General features: G+C 41.0%; 1 protein-coding gene across 5 annotated transcripts in view; it reads left to right on the top strand.

The window, feature by feature from the left end:
- Positions 1-12,699, top strand: part of frmpd3 (FERM and PDZ domain containing 3) — a 100,922-nt gene extending 88,223 nt beyond the window's left edge. For 4 of the 5 annotated variants that reach the window (XM_085476724.1, XM_085476716.1, XM_085476737.1 and 1 more), the window contains 9 exons: positions 324-455; positions 1,458-1,577; positions 1,793-1,929; positions 2,454-2,580; positions 2,933-3,022; positions 3,099-3,278; positions 3,443-3,578; positions 4,282-5,175; positions 5,696-12,699. In XM_085476724.1, the coding sequence (XP_085332850.1) occupies positions 324-455; positions 1,458-1,577; positions 1,793-1,929; positions 2,454-2,580; positions 2,933-3,022; positions 3,099-3,278; positions 3,443-3,578; positions 4,282-5,175; positions 5,696-8,496 (4,617 nt within the window). In that variant the 3' untranslated portion in view covers positions 8,497-12,699. The remainder of the gene's footprint in view (positions 1-323; positions 456-1,457; positions 1,578-1,792; positions 1,930-2,453; positions 2,581-2,932; positions 3,023-3,098; positions 3,279-3,442; positions 3,579-4,281; positions 5,176-5,695) is intronic. The other variant, XM_085476744.1, reaches the window with a different exon arrangement.
- The last annotated feature ends 2,692 nt before the right edge of the window (positions 12,700-15,391 follow it).

The raw sequence follows: 15,391 nt of genomic DNA, 5'->3' as shown, positions 1-15,391 counted from the left end.
AGATGATACAAGAAGCTCTACATCATTCATAGATACTGATCTGCACTGAGGTAAAATGTTTTCCCTGCACACTCCAACGTGCTGGAATTATTTTCCTAAATCGGTTGCAATCACTGTGCAGAATATAGAATATCTATAAAATACTCACTACAATGATATCAATGATAAAATGCACCACATAAACATGGAGGGAGGGGGGTTCAAGGGTTCAAGGTGAAAAGTAGCTTCAGTACAATGAATGTTCATATTTCTTGTAGCTTAATGTATTCTTACTGAGGCAGTGTATCCCAGTCACTCATCTGCTTCCATCTCATTTCCTCCAGGATGTGATCTCTTCCCTGCAGGACCGCCTTTCACTGCGCTACATCGAGCACTTTGCGTTGGTGTTGGAGGCAGGTGGTCTGGACCAGAATCAGAAGTTGCATCTGTTGCAGGAGAACCAGCCACTGACACATGTAAGAAACCTAGAATGAAAAAAAGAAGAAGACTTGTCTAAAAACACTTCAAATTTTATACATGCTATGTTAAAAGTGATTTTCTGTGTTAAAAAATAATAACAGAACAAAAGCCTACCCACCAAAAGTTGTTGTCACTGAAAAGTTTTTTTATAACTACATTTACATGAAACTGATAGGACATGTTCCCCTACCAATAAATCCAATATCTTCAGATAACCAGCAGATTAAAACACAGCCCTTGTTATTGAGAAGCAGTATTGCCTACTGCTATACCAGAGGTTCCCACGATTGTTTGAGCAAAAATTGAAATTCATCAGACCTGGTAGCCTTTTTCCAGTTGTCTTCTCATCAATTCTGGTTGCAGTTCCCTGTTCTTGACCACACAAGTTTGACATGTTGTTCATTCAGAGATGCTCTTCTGCACACCTTGGTTAAGTGATGTTGCCTTCCTATTAGCTGGAAGCAGTCTGGCCATTCTCTCCTGACCACTGGCATCAACAACCAACAATCAAAAACCACTTTTTCTCACAGACCTCCTGAATATTTTCTCTTTTTTTGGATTATTCTCTGTGTTGCAAAAGGGACACATAAAAAAGTTTCAGGGAACCGGCCCTCAAGGACTGGAGTTTGAGACCCCTGCAGTAGATCATCAGTTTCTGAAATACTCAAATCACCCATCTGGCACCAACAACCATTCCACATTTAAGGTCACTTAAATAACTATTTTTCCATTTTGATCCCCGTATTGAACTTCAGCAGGTGATTTTGATCATTAAACATTTTTGCCGTACTACACCTTGACTAAAATGACACATAAACAGAACTCACCGTGAAATGCCAAGATAGTGCAGATTGATTCATGATGCATCAGTCTTCTCTCTTCACTTAAATGATACTGAAATGACTAAATGAAATATGAAATAAATGAAAATGATACTGCAATATGTGAATAAAATCAAAGTTATTTGGTATGTGGTTGATATAATTGTATTCCCACAGGTGGTGCATAGAACCTATTTCCAAGGGATGAAGTGTCTGTTCCGCATTTGCTTCTTTCCCAAGGACCCTGCAGATCTGCTAAGAAGGGACCCCGCTGCATTTGAGTACCTTTATATACAGGTAAAGCATTGGATTAAAGGAAGATTAAAACAGATGTCAACAGTCATGATACTTTTGAAGTTGCCATCTCCTCAAAGTGCTGTTTGAGCCAGAGCAAACAGTTTTCTTGCAGTTGTTCTTTGGGAATATGAGGAAATCGAAACAAATCAATAATACATTTTAAAAACAATTTGGAAAGAGCACTATACAGAGAATGTGTCATCATGTCCTCACAGAGTCGCAACGATGTCATCAAGGAGCGTTTTGGCATGGACTGGAAATCAGACGTCACGTTACGATTGGCCGCACTTCATATTTACATCACTGTGTCCTCTGCAAGGCCCAATCAGAAGATCTCCCTCAAGCATGTCGAGTAAGTCCACAAAAAAGTGACGTTTTCAGAAATTATAGAGGGGGAAAAAAAAACCCTGATCTATTGCATTCTTAACCTCATTAACCATTCTGAGTCCCTTAGTGACGTTTGTTCATTCAACAATATCTAAATGATTAATAATTAATCCCAGCAGTATTAAAAACTCAAATACTTAAGGATCATTTTCTGCAGGTCATTATGAAAAAAAGAAAGCCATTGCTTTGTGAAATTACATCTCTCCCTCAACTTGCCCACTTACTCTTCGAAACCTCGACCTAGCAAGTAATTAGCTTCGACTATCACAACCACAGAAGCAGAACAGGTTCAATGTGCTTGTAATAGACTTAGGATAGCCATGTCAAACCAGGGCTGGTAGAAGATGTCAGCCAGGCTCACTACATCTTCCGATAGGATGAAAGAAAACTTCTTTGGTCCTGAAGTTATGACATCCTCCTTGTACTCTTGCACGCCACTCTGTTTGTCTTTTGCGTACACTTCTGCTATCCTTCTCTGTGTTTTCACAGAAAAGAGTGGGGTCTAGAGCCTTTCCTTCCACTTACTCTACTTCCAACAGTAAAGGAGAAAAACGTGTGCAAATCCCTGTCTCAGTTGCTGAAGACGTACCAGCATCCACCACCATCGGGGAACAAGGTTTCTTCATATAAAACATTTTATCAGTAAAAATCTAAACCATTTTAATGACTGCAATAGCTTGTATCTTGCTGGATGATTTTATATGTATATGCATGCAAATGCTCCATATTCTTGATTACTATTAATGCAAACCCAAAACCTCTGCTGGATCTTAGTTTATTGTATAGAATCTTTATGTCTGCTTGATAATCATTCCTTTCGACAAGCTCTTCATCCTTACAGATGTAACTGTTGCATAAGAGTTTATTAGAAAGAACTGTGGCTCAAGAGTGCCCCTAAGAGGCTGTATGGAGCACTAAAGGTGGACTGGTCTTTATTAAAAGATTCTTCTTTATCATTCTGTTGACAGGTCCCTCCACTGCAAGGAAAGCTGCAGTACATGCGTGTGCTCAATGACCTTCCACCTTTTGGTGGAATACTGTTCCATACTGTTGGACTGGTAATATATTTTTGGATCATTCGTCTGTAAAATGTCCATCCATCCATCATGGTAAAGTTGCTGTGTTCTTCTGTAGGAGGAGAAACAATCAGCTACAACCCTGTTGGTGGGTCCTCGACATGGCATCAGTCACGTTATTGATCTGAAAAATAACCTCACAACGGTTTTGGCCGAGTTCAGTCGGGTGTCTAAGATCCAGCTCTACCGTGAGAGCCAGGGAGTGGCTCGTGTGGAGGTGACAATCCATGAGGCCAAGGTATCATTACAAAGTGCCAAAAGTTTCATATTACAATAGTTTAAAACTTAACTTTGGAAATACTACAATTGTTTAGTATACACTGGTCAACAGTTAAATTTGATAAGGTCTATGCTTGTCCCCTATTAAGTCTCCTAATTCTCTTTCGTGACATTCCCTTACAGCCACTGGTTCTCCTCATGGAATGGCCTGATGCCAGTAACTTTGCGTGCCTCATCTCTGGTTACTTCAAGCTTTTTGTAGATCCTAAACGTACAATCTACTTTAGAACCCCGGGTCAGTCGCAGCTGACCAAGGCAGGTATGTCACTTTTAACCTCTGTTGTTCATTTGCAAAATGCCATGTTGATGCTGAACTACATGCCCACGCCCAAGTAAAGATTTAATTTAAAACTACAGAATACAACATTGTTTCCTTAATAGTTTAAGTTGAACAACATCACACATTCAGAGTCGTATAAGTGTCTTTCTTCCGGTTTCGTATTAGACACTGCATGTCAGGAAATTGGCAGTCTTCATTATGTTCAGTCTTCATGGACATTGATGGACACTGCTTGAAATCATTACCTGATTATCCAGAGTATCCTGGAAATCCCATCCCATGGCGCCCTCTGCTGTCTCTCTTCCCATCTCCATCTTGACTCATTTGGAAAAAAAGTAGTCCATATTTCACTTTTACACAAAATATCAACTGAAACTGATTAACTGAAATGTATTTTTGCTGTAATCATAAACATTTGCTGTCCAGACATGAACAGATCTGCTTCCATCTGCTGTATCAACCTTTAGTCTACATCAAAGAAGAACAGTACCATTCTATCATCACATCCCACTGAATCTAACCTTCTAACTTCAAACAAACTTCAACGTTCAATTTTCATTTTTGAAATAAATAATCCCCATGTGACCACCAGCTGCCGCCTGCTTTTCCATCTGGATCTTCTCTGTCCCCATTAGTTTTTAACTCCTCAAACTCTCCACTCCTCTGACAATTCTATCCTCAGATTACAGAAGTTCCTACCATGCACACCCACGCTCTGGGGCAGCCAGCTTGCCAAGTGGAGGGCGACGAGGAGACGAGAGGGAAAGCTCGCACAGGGAGTCAGGGTCTTCAAGGGCCGTGGTTCCCGCAGAACCTCAGCATCTAGGCCTGTGTCATGTCCACCTTCGAGAACAACAACAATTTCAGGATCTCCAAACGCATGCCGAAGCAGAACTCGACATCAATGAGAACTTTATTTCACAGGAGCCACCCGGACGGCCCCGCACAAAGTCAGATCCCACCCAGCAAAGTACAGAGGAAATAGCCGGAGTTTTAGAAAACCCAGCAGTGGAGAATGCTGGATTTAGAATCCGAGCACAAACAATGGGTCAATCCCAGAAAACGTCACGATACTTCTGTGACTCCTGCAAAGCCAGGCTTAGGGCAGAGGGTCTCTCACCTGCAATGAACAGCAGTGGAAGCTCTGGGAAACACTGCTCCAGTACTTGTGCCTCCCGAGATGGAGGAGCTGTTGACCTGACAGCTCTACCACCACCACCTGGGAATGAAGAAGAGGACGAGGAAGAGGCAGTTGGCGGTGGAGAGAAGCTGCAACCACCACCATCTGCCATTGCTGCCCCACCACCTGGCTTCAGGGACAACAGTTCTGATGAGGATGACCCAAAGAGAGGGAGGAAGGCTCGTACCAGTGCCAGCACCGCGGTCGCCTCTGGAAAGCTGTCCCAGGCAAAGGAAGATGTGCCTGTGACACTTATTGATAATGTGGCCACAAGAACGGTCCGAGATCATGCCCAGGAGCTTGATGACGCTCTGGTGTCCACCTTACAGGCACTTGAAGCTTTGGCTGCCTCTGAGGATTACCCCCATCACCCTCAACAGCCAACACAGACTGCAGGTCAACAACCTCAGTCATGCCACTGTTCTCAAAATACACATGTACAAAACAGGCCATGGATTATGTACTGCCAGTAAACAGTATTACCAAACATTTGCAATACATCATTTTAGTTCATTAATATCCAACTAGAAAGATATTTTAATTAAGCTTAAAATAATGTTGTCAGTCATCTAAAAAATAGCAGATTTTGCATGAATAAGGAATCAGTAGCTGCCTATTTAAGTCGTGTGCTTAAAAAAACAAGCCAACCAAATTTTTATATCTGCCTAAAATAGAGGCACTTACACTCATAGAGCTGTGCACACGCAACCCACAGTACTCTTGTGTCTTGTGTGGAAAACCCATTGATGCATAAAATTATCTGAAGAGATTTGATCCCGACTGATTTTCAGTTTCATTATCACAATTTTATCAGTCAGCTGGAAATATCAGTTTCCACAGAACACTATGAAAATGTTCTCTTTTTTTTTATTTCGTGTGTTATTCTAACATTATACTGTGTTGCTCTCCTCTTCAGGCCTGATTGTCTTAGCTGCTATTACACCTGAGTCATCACTGGACTCAGGCCATGAGACCAACTCTTCTGAATTGACAGACGTTTCTGAGATGGTGTCGGCTATGAAACAGAACCAGAACCAGGCCTACCTGCTGGCTCACCATATCAACAAGGATCGGATCCTCTGCCGCCGTGACTTTCCCCTGGCAATCCCTGGCTGCACTGCAAAGACCATAGGGACTGGGGCCTTCTCCGTGGGTCAGATCCGTGCTGGCTGTCCACCCAAGCAAGTAATCCTGAGCAAGACTGTTCCCTTTAAAGTCAGCCCAAGCCAGGACTCTGCGGTTCTCAGTGTTGTGACAGAACAGGCGGGCAATCATGAAACTACTCAGATTGAATCGAAAGGGGAATTAAAATCACCCACCAAAGCAAACACCCCAGAGCCCCCGTCTAAACCACCTGTGGAACTTAAGGCTTCTGGTGCTTCACACACAGAGCAAGTCAGCAAAGATCAAAAGTTAGTAAATTCTTCTGGGGAGACAGTGAGAGAAAATATCTCTGATGGTATAAAGGGGAAGACAGCAGTACCTCTCAATACAGACCCTGCAAACAAAGCCTTACCTAGTCTCTTGTCTGTGGATAGAACTGCCACTGCCAAGATTTCCCCCTCTAACATGTGCCAAGATGCCGAGACTGCCTCTAGTGAGACCATGAAGCCTTCAGCCTCTACAGAACTTCTGCCAGTTGATGACCTTTTCTGTACTTGTCCAGTACAACAGGAGTCTACATCTCAACTGAGACTAAAAGACCCACAGGTTCAGAAAATAGTCGTGTTTCAATCCTCATCTCCCACAGATGATGAGCGCCTTCGAGCCAAAGGTCTCCAGCTGGCTAACAACAAAGAAAATGCGGCGAAAATAGGACCAGAACCTAATTTGGCAAAACCCAGCCCACAAATACAAACCAAGTACTCCCCTCGTTTGCCTCCAAAAGCGGAGAGAAAAGAAACAGCTGAAAGCAAAACTGAGGGTGCCCTGGACAAATCACAACCTGAGTCGCAGAAATGCCCAGTGAAATCCTTACCTATTTTAGATGATCCAACAACCCCTAGTCACTCTGTAGATAAAGTCTCCACTCTCCCTGCCAGAGATTTGAAGAAACAGAGCAGTGGTAAGGGGAAGTCCCAGCGCAGTGCTCCCTTCCTGAGCTTTAGAAATCTTCTTTCAGCCACATTTCCAGCGAGAATGCGAAGAGAAACAGATGAGCGCAGGGCTCAGCTGCAGAAAGTTCGCCAGTATGAGCTAGAGTTTTTAGAGGAGCTGCTGAAACCAAAGTCATCGCAGGGAGAATTTATGCCCCAAGGTTCCTCACCCGTACCTTCAGGAACTCCTTGTTCCTGCCAGCTCCGTTCCAGTCCAGTCCTTAAGGCACCAGGGATCTCCAGGGAGCAGCGACGCAGTTGTGACTGCAAGCGAATGTGTAGGGGGATGCGACTACCTGACACACCGGTTGGCTCTACAACGGAGACTCAAAACAGAGGTAGAGAGAGAACTGTCTCGAAGACCCCTCCTGCAGTCTCCAAAGCCCCTCAAACCCAAGGTGCTACGAGGAGACCTCAGACTTTGGAGATCAAAACCACACGAATACGATCTACAAGTCTTGAGTCAAGAGAGCCAAGAGGAGAACATGGCTCCTGCTTGCCCACCTGTACTTCTCAAACAGATTGCATGGGAGCGCCACAATATAAGAAGCTTCAGAGGCGATACAGCATTGGAGAACTGGACAACAGCACTAGCACACCTGTGTATGCTGAGGTAAAACCCAAAGCCAAAAGTCTCGAGAAGGAGATGGAGAGAGTGAGAGCCACAGGGCTGAGGCTCCCCACCCCAGTAGAGCCAGTCCACACTCAGTCCCACCAGGAGGGGAAAGGGAAAAAGGGTGTGTTTTTCATTCAGGGAGAGGAACTACTGCGTGAAAACAAAGAAGGGACTGGAGAGGTGTTGCTGACCATACCTAGCGAAGACAGTGATGACAAAGACAAATGCTGCTCATTCTGTTTTTGCTACCGGAAGTGTGAGGCTGCAGACGAAAGCAGCGAGAAAGATGAACTTTCATACTCAATACCCCTTCAGGTCCTTCCAGGCATGGAGCTGGACTCACATACCTTTCCTGTCGTAAGCAAAACCCTCCAGGTTCTTAATGCCGAGGACTGCAGCGGGGACGAAGAGGAGGTGGAAGAGGAGGAACCTCAGATGCAGGAGATTGACCTGAGAGCCTGCGGTACACTGGAGGGGAGCCTAGCTCGGGTGCAGGCTTTACAAGGGAAAACGTTTAGCTTGCCCGATGGTTTTCTAAATGCTCAATTGGATGCTAATGAGTTGTTGGCTATCCTGCGTCACTGTGCTAACACCCCACAAGCTGAGGGTGAGGCTCGCCTTCAACCTTCACGGATTACAGAGTACAAACAGGAGCTGGCTGTGCGCTTCAAAGAATTCAGAGCATCTTGTCGGAGAGTGGCGAGTGTTGAAAAAAGTCCAACACGCATGCTTGCTGTTGTCACGGCTAGCTTTCAAGTGTTGTGTGAACTAACTCAGACTTTCATCAAACTGGTCAGAGGGGTTCGTTCAGAAGCCCAAAGGCTGCAGCTGTTGAGAAAAGTTGAGGAAGTTGCCATCAATTACACTTTGCTGTTGCGTGCAGCAGAAGAGTCAATGGGGCACTCAAGCAGCTTACCGACAAAAACAGTGAGCCCCCAAGTTTCCTCCAACGCCAATAACATGAGCTCCCTCACTCGACCCATCAAAACTTTGCCTTTGCAGTAAGATGAAATCAGAACAGTCCCGAATGTGGGTGGCAACTCTATCCAAATTCATTGTTTATTTATTTATTATTTACATTTTTTACGAGATGTGCAATGAATCATCTTCAGTAAAAATTGCAATGCAACTGTTCCATCACATGTTTACAGGCCCTGAGGTAGCCTCGTGGATCTTATTATGAAGTAGAAAGATACACCAAACTAATGCACAATGGGATATGAACCCTACACAGACTGGATGATACAGGGCTAATCACCTCATATCAATATTCACAATATACATAAATGATTATAGTATAATATTTTATATGTAATGTATATTTGAGTTGTGTCTACCTAGCAAATAATATAAAGTTTTGTGAAGAAAAAAGGTGAAGAATATATTTGAAATGTATTGAAACAAGAGAACTATTAAAATTATAACACATCAGAAATAAATGTATGCTTTGGACAAAAATATTTCAGAAGTCTCGTCAAGTATAGCAACTTCTGTAAAGTACGTAGTCCAAAGGGTTGGCTGGTTGGTTAGATGGTGTTAGATGGTGTTTGTGTTTATTGAATTTTCTGTTGTAATGCAAACTGGTCTCTGCTAGCTATGTTGACAGTGTGAAATACTGATACAAGAGTCAAAATGTAAGTGACAGTGTTGGAAAATGAAAAGCACTCAAAGACAAGTATAAATATTTAACTATACTGATAAACACATGCCCTTTCTCTCACTATAAAGGTGCAGGTATGAAACAGACCTGCTCAGGGCAGAAAATGTAGCATAGATTCAAGTCACAATCTTATTCACGGTACAGTAATGAGTGTTGTTACCTCATTCTGCTGCAGAGAAGGCATACCCACAATGTACTTAGTAACACAGACTGTATTTTATGCCACCACTAATCCATAGCTCACTTGCACCTCACCAATTGTTAACAATAGTTTATACACACCCACCTGCAAGTGAGTAGGCTTATCCTTAGGACTTTGCACAACCTCTGAAACTAGTTCTGAAGTTGAACTGTATCTTTTAATGTTTGATTCGCTGTTTCCAAGAGAGTTAATGCCGCTATTTTTTTTTTCACAATTCATCTCCTAAAAGTGAATGCTGATCAATTTTAAAAGATTCCCCTGTTTTTATTTAAGTTTTCAGAAACAATATAAACAAATTTGCTTTCTATGTGCTGTTACACATTGTGCAATCTAGCAAATATTTAAGAACACATAAAGTAGTTTTCTATGTATTTTAATAAAACTAACACATCATTTCCTGTCTGAAATCTTCTTTGTGTCTCATCCTCTTGTTATTCCTGGAAATTACAGCAAGAGCCTTTAGAATTTATGCCAGCCTAACGTGTGTAGTGGATGTGCTATTAAAAGAAAGTGCTGTGAAACCGTTTACCAATTATCAGAGGCAATTGGGCTAAATAACAAAAATACACAGGAAATGCAACTTACTGTTTTGAATAAAAATAAGATTGATCAGTCAGTTTTAAATCTAATGGTTTGCATGATTTAAGAAATCATCTGGTCCACAAAAGGTCTTAAAATAAACTGCAAACAACCTCAGATGAATAACAACACATGATCCGGTGCACCATGTCATTATTTTATTTTTTTAAATTTCTTTTTACAAAAACTAAGCCAAACTGTAGAAGCAGTGTCTGAAAAAAACCCAGTGACACCCTGTGAATCAGTAGCTTGCAGAACCACTTTTAACAGGAATAACTTGAAGTGATTTTTTTCTGTTTTGACTTATTCATCAATCCCATTGTTGTGGAGAAATTTTGGCCCACACTTCTTTGCAAAGTTGCTTATTTAAAGTGGAGTTTACATTTGTTTATGCACAGCACTGCATTTGAATCCGATTGAGGTTTGGACTTTGACTGGGCCATTGCAACACCTTGATTCTTTTCATTTTCAAACATTCTGTAGATTTGCTGCTGTATTTGAGATCAGTGTCATGTTGCACAGCTCAATTTAGCCATCAGACAGATGGCCTTACATGTGACTCTAGAATATTTTGATAAATGAGTTCATGGTTGACTCAATGACTCCCAGTTCCTGTGGCTTCAAAACCTGTCCTGTTTATGCTGATATGTTGTTTTGGGCTTTCACCACTGTGAATTATGGAGAGACAGACTTCTGAGGTCTTGTGGTCTGTTCAAATGCTGTCATGTTTTTTTAGGGAGAAGAGTCTCCTGGTAACCTTTCAAACAAGACTTACTTGTTTAGTTTTTTTATAATTGAACTGTCATAAAGTTTAAAATTTAACATGCTAACTGAGCCCAGTAAAAACTGAGATGTAGCTCTTGGGTTTTTTTGCAGTTTCTCTGAGCATTGCACAGTGTGACCTGGGAATTTGTTGGGATGTCCAGTACTTGGCAGATTGGCAACTTTCTTGAATGATTTCCACTTTTGAATAGTTGAATGATAGCCTTCAAATTCTTTGGAAATGGCCGTTTAACCTTTCCCAGAGTGATGGGTAGCACTAATTGCTTCTGTAAAATTGATGCTGATTCCTTTGATCACAAACCTGAATCTTGCAGATGAGCACTGTCAGAACATCTGCTTTTACAGAGGTGCTCACACTTGCTTAAGAGATGATCAGTTTACCAAGTACATCTAATTAGCAGCCCATAGCTGCTGCTTACATTTGTGGTTTCTATAGAAGCAGGAAGGGTGTACATAATTTTTCACATGATGCTTCTGCATTTGGCTTAATTTTTTTTAATTTTTTGAATAAATAAAGAAACTTTAATATTTCATGTGTCAAGTACCCTTATGAAGATACCGAGGCCAAAACATTAACATGTTTGTTGGCAAGGCAAAATACATTGCGAAATTAAGAGTTGTTAACTATTTACCTTAAGTTTTGTGCTAGTGCTAACTTATTCCCCCAGGAACTCGACACTGAACTTAAAATTTTTTGGTTTAGTACCACCGAGTTTTATTTACTTAATTTTATCACCTGGTAAGGACCCGATGATTGTTTTTATCATGTACTAATAAGTAAATCTTAGAACTGAAAGAGGGTGTGCTCTTTTTTTACATAAATGTAAATTATGAAAACATCTGTGACAACACTGCTTGTAAGGATGCTGAATGTCAAGCGGTAAACATGCTGCATAAAGCTAACTTGCAAATGTTCAATATTTTAGCATTTACATTTAATTTAAGCACACCTAAAAAAAACAAACTTAAATTATATCAAAGTGTTTCTTTAAACATAATCTCTTTTATTCAATTCTTTTTTAAAATAGATTAAATCTTTGATTACAGAAATATACCTCTGAGTGGTTCTACATTATCCTCATAACATAAATAATCATCAGTAACAGCAAATGTGGCACTTATTACACCTATGCTGTGATATGCATTTTGTATGAGAGTTTCACCTTCAGTATGAAGGCCATTGGCACTGGTGTCTTGGTTTTATTGAGCACTTTCTTCTAAAAGTTTTTTTCCTGTTGATGTGTCATTTCCATAACCATAAGCAGTGTTTTCTTCTTCACTGTACTGCATGTTTCCCTTTACGTATTACACTTTCAGGGGCAGACACTTTGACCATTGAAGGTAAAGATACTATTTGTATAGATCATTTTCCACTTCTAAAGTAGAAAAAAGAGGCAAAACTGAAATGGTATGATGGCAACATATTAATGTTTTGAAAATGATATTCAGTATGGAGATGTATAATTTTACAGTGAAAATGTACATAATAAGATGATTCATTAAAAAAAGAAGAAAGAAACACTTTTAAAGCATCACTTGTATTCAGATTTATCCAACACTATGCTATTTTGTAAATAGGACAAAGCAATACATATCTGTATGGTAATTATTTATAGTAGTAATGTAACATAGTGACTAATAGCAAAACATATATTTTAAAGACTATATTATGATTATAAAGCATGGGACATGTTTATTTTTATAATCAAAAATAGCAGACAATGTTCCCTCATCAGCATATTTCCACATTATAATAAACATTCTTTGTGGTTGTCATTGTTCCAGTTGCTTTGCTTAAACTGTGTGGAGTAGTCTGTGCTTCATTCATACGAAGAGCTCACCCTGATTGATCCATTGTTTCTTTATGTGCACCTATTCATTCCTGTCTTTATTTACTGTCAATGATCTTGTCGTCAGTGTGGTCTTCTGTCTGTGTACAAGTTAACCCATGTTTTAAGAGCAATAAAGCATATTATATAAACTTCTTCAGAGAATTTGACAATGACATTGCACGCACTAAAGTCGAGCTAATGCCAGGCTGTCCATTAAAATGACTTTGAACGAGTAAGTCATGTGAAAGACTACCAGGAAAGGTTCTTGCTGCTGTCTTACTGCCTTTTGCTAAAAACTGATGTTGACTTAGCAGTGCAAACGGCACTGACTTGGCACAATACCAACTACTGACATGGCTATGATATTGCATATATTTTCGTGTGCTGTGCTTAATGTTAAATATTCCAAATCACATCAGGCCACAACCAGATTAGCCAAAACAATGCAGTAAGATTGTGGAAGTTACAAAAGTGTCAATAGTTAAAGATAAAAACAACAGCAACAATAACTTTCAGTGGAAGTAACAGAGCAGAGTTCCAGGAAAGAGGTGTAGTTTGTTACCCCTGAGATGAATTGTACCAAAAAGCTAATGCAATATTAAATCAAGAGACACTACTTCCACCTTTACATTGTGCTACGTTCCTGTTAAAAGATATTTGCAGCCAAATTAGGTGTTTAATCCTCTCCATTACTGAGATCGCTCCACTCTTCCCCTCCAACATTTTTTGTGCAGCACAAGTATTGCCCCTTTGGAAAAATAAATGCATGAGTAGATAACATATCATTTATCCAGAGTGTCAGCCATTTTCCTGAAGCTTCTGTTACCCAGCATGTTTAGTGGACACATACCTTTGGCCAGATGAAATGTGATTGTGTGGGTGATTGTAGTATGTTTGCAAGCTGGAACGATAAGTTCACGTGGTGTACAGTTTCACTTTCATGGACATCAGGGTAATGTTGGACAATTTTCATTAGCGACCATTGCCTTGTTGTTCTTGGTCTTCATGCATTCAGCATACTGCAGTTTGTGGTGTGTTTTGAGGCACTCTTCTTGGTTATCGTCACTTGCATTAAATCAGAGTTGATGATGATCCACTTTGAAGAACAAGCCTTTTACTTTCTGCCAGACTTGTCCAGGAAACTTCAGCACACATGCAGGCACGTGGGCGAACACTGATTTGGGGAGTGCTTGATTTGCTTTGCATGCTATTCACAGAGTACGCATTTATTCATCTGGTTCCATGAAAACACAGCTTTACAAAATCCAGAGTTTCATTTCCTTATTTATACGGTCAGTGTAAAGCACATAACAGAACATATGTACAGACTCATGTGTCTGAAAACATGAAATAGCAGTTTGTTATTGTGTCTTATTATGTTTGAGATGAGCACTTTTATAATCAGGCATTGATGAAAGGACATGGATGGTCATCAGTGGACACCGTGGGTTTATTTTCAGCTCAGAATAACATATATATTCTACATCTTTCTAATACTGTGTCTCTGTGGACAATAAGGCAGCTGTTAGACAGTTTCTCTGATAGGTTTGCCTTCTGTTACTCTGTTTAAATAAAATTACAGTATGGTATTAGACTCCAGTGATCTAATCAAGCCATGGGTAAAATTTATTTAGTGTGTTGAAAATGTGTTTTTTCTAAGTCATCTTAAGCCACATATATAGCAATTACATTTATATGGCTGTTAAATCTAAACACATAAATATACCGATCGTTGATAGAATTATTTGTTTTGTTCTAAGCGGTCACACTGATGGAGAAATGTGTGTCAAACTATTTTGCAAAGAAAAGTGTCTGGACTTCTTTAAGTTGCTTGAAGACGTTTCACCTCTCATCCGAGAAGCTTCTTCAGTTCTAAGGTCAAATGGTAGAGAGTCCCAGATATAAACCTAGTGGGAGTATCCCCCTTCAGAGGGACAAAGGGACCCCCTGATGATCCTCTAATCGCCTGAGCCAAGGTGTGAAACTGGGTGTGGGTCCCAATCAGCCAGAGTTTCGGGTGTGTTCATTGTGAAACCTGGCCCCACCTTATCATGCGAATTCCTGAGATCAGATGGCCCAGGATGTGAGTGGGCGTTAAGGCGTCTGGGAAGGGATCTCAAAACTGGATTGGTGTCGTAAACCCCCGCCTCTGTTCAAAGATGGTCGCTCACAGTGGACATAGATGGCTTCTTTCACTCCTCTTTCAAACCATCTGTCCTCTATGTCCAAAATGTGAACATTGGCATCCTCGAAAGAGTGTCCTTTGTCCTTAAGATGCAGATGGACTGCTGAGTCTTGTCCTGTGGAGGTGGCTCTTCTGTGTTGTGCCATGCGCTTGTGAAGTGGCTGTTTGGTCTCTCCAAGTCAGCAAAGTCAGCAAAGAGGCACAGAAAAGAAGACCAGACACCAGCGAGGGAGGATAAGAAGGACAGACGCAACAACATTGTCATCCCCTATGTAGCCGGTGTATCAGAGAAACTCAGGAGAGTTTTCTCCAAGCATGACATCCCGGTGCATTTCAGACCCAGCAACACGCTCAGACAAAAACTGGTTCACCCGAAAGACAAAACGCCAAAACACAAACTTAACAATGTGGTGTATGCTGTACAGTGCAGCGAGGAATGCTCAGACCTCTACATTGGAGAGACCAAACAGCCACTTCACAAGCGCATGGCACAACACAGAAGAGCCACCTCCACAGGACAAGACTCAGCAGTCCATCTGCATCTTAAGGATAAAGGACACTCTTTCGAGGATGCCAATGTTCACATTTTGGACAGAGAGGACAGATGGTTTGAAAGAGGAGTGAAAGAAGCCATCTATGTCCACTGTGAGCGACCATCT

This window comes from Copadichromis virginalis, linkage group LG2 (assembly GCF_057382275.1).
Source record: "Copadichromis virginalis isolate Kocher_CV1m ecotype Utaka linkage group LG2, C_Virginalis_male_GT1.1, whole genome shotgun sequence".
NCBI classification, from domain to species: Eukaryota; Metazoa; Chordata; class Actinopteri; order Cichliformes; family Cichlidae; genus Copadichromis; species Copadichromis virginalis.
The sequence above is the reverse complement of the archived record's forward strand: the minus strand, read 5'-3'. Positions and strand labels throughout refer to the sequence as shown.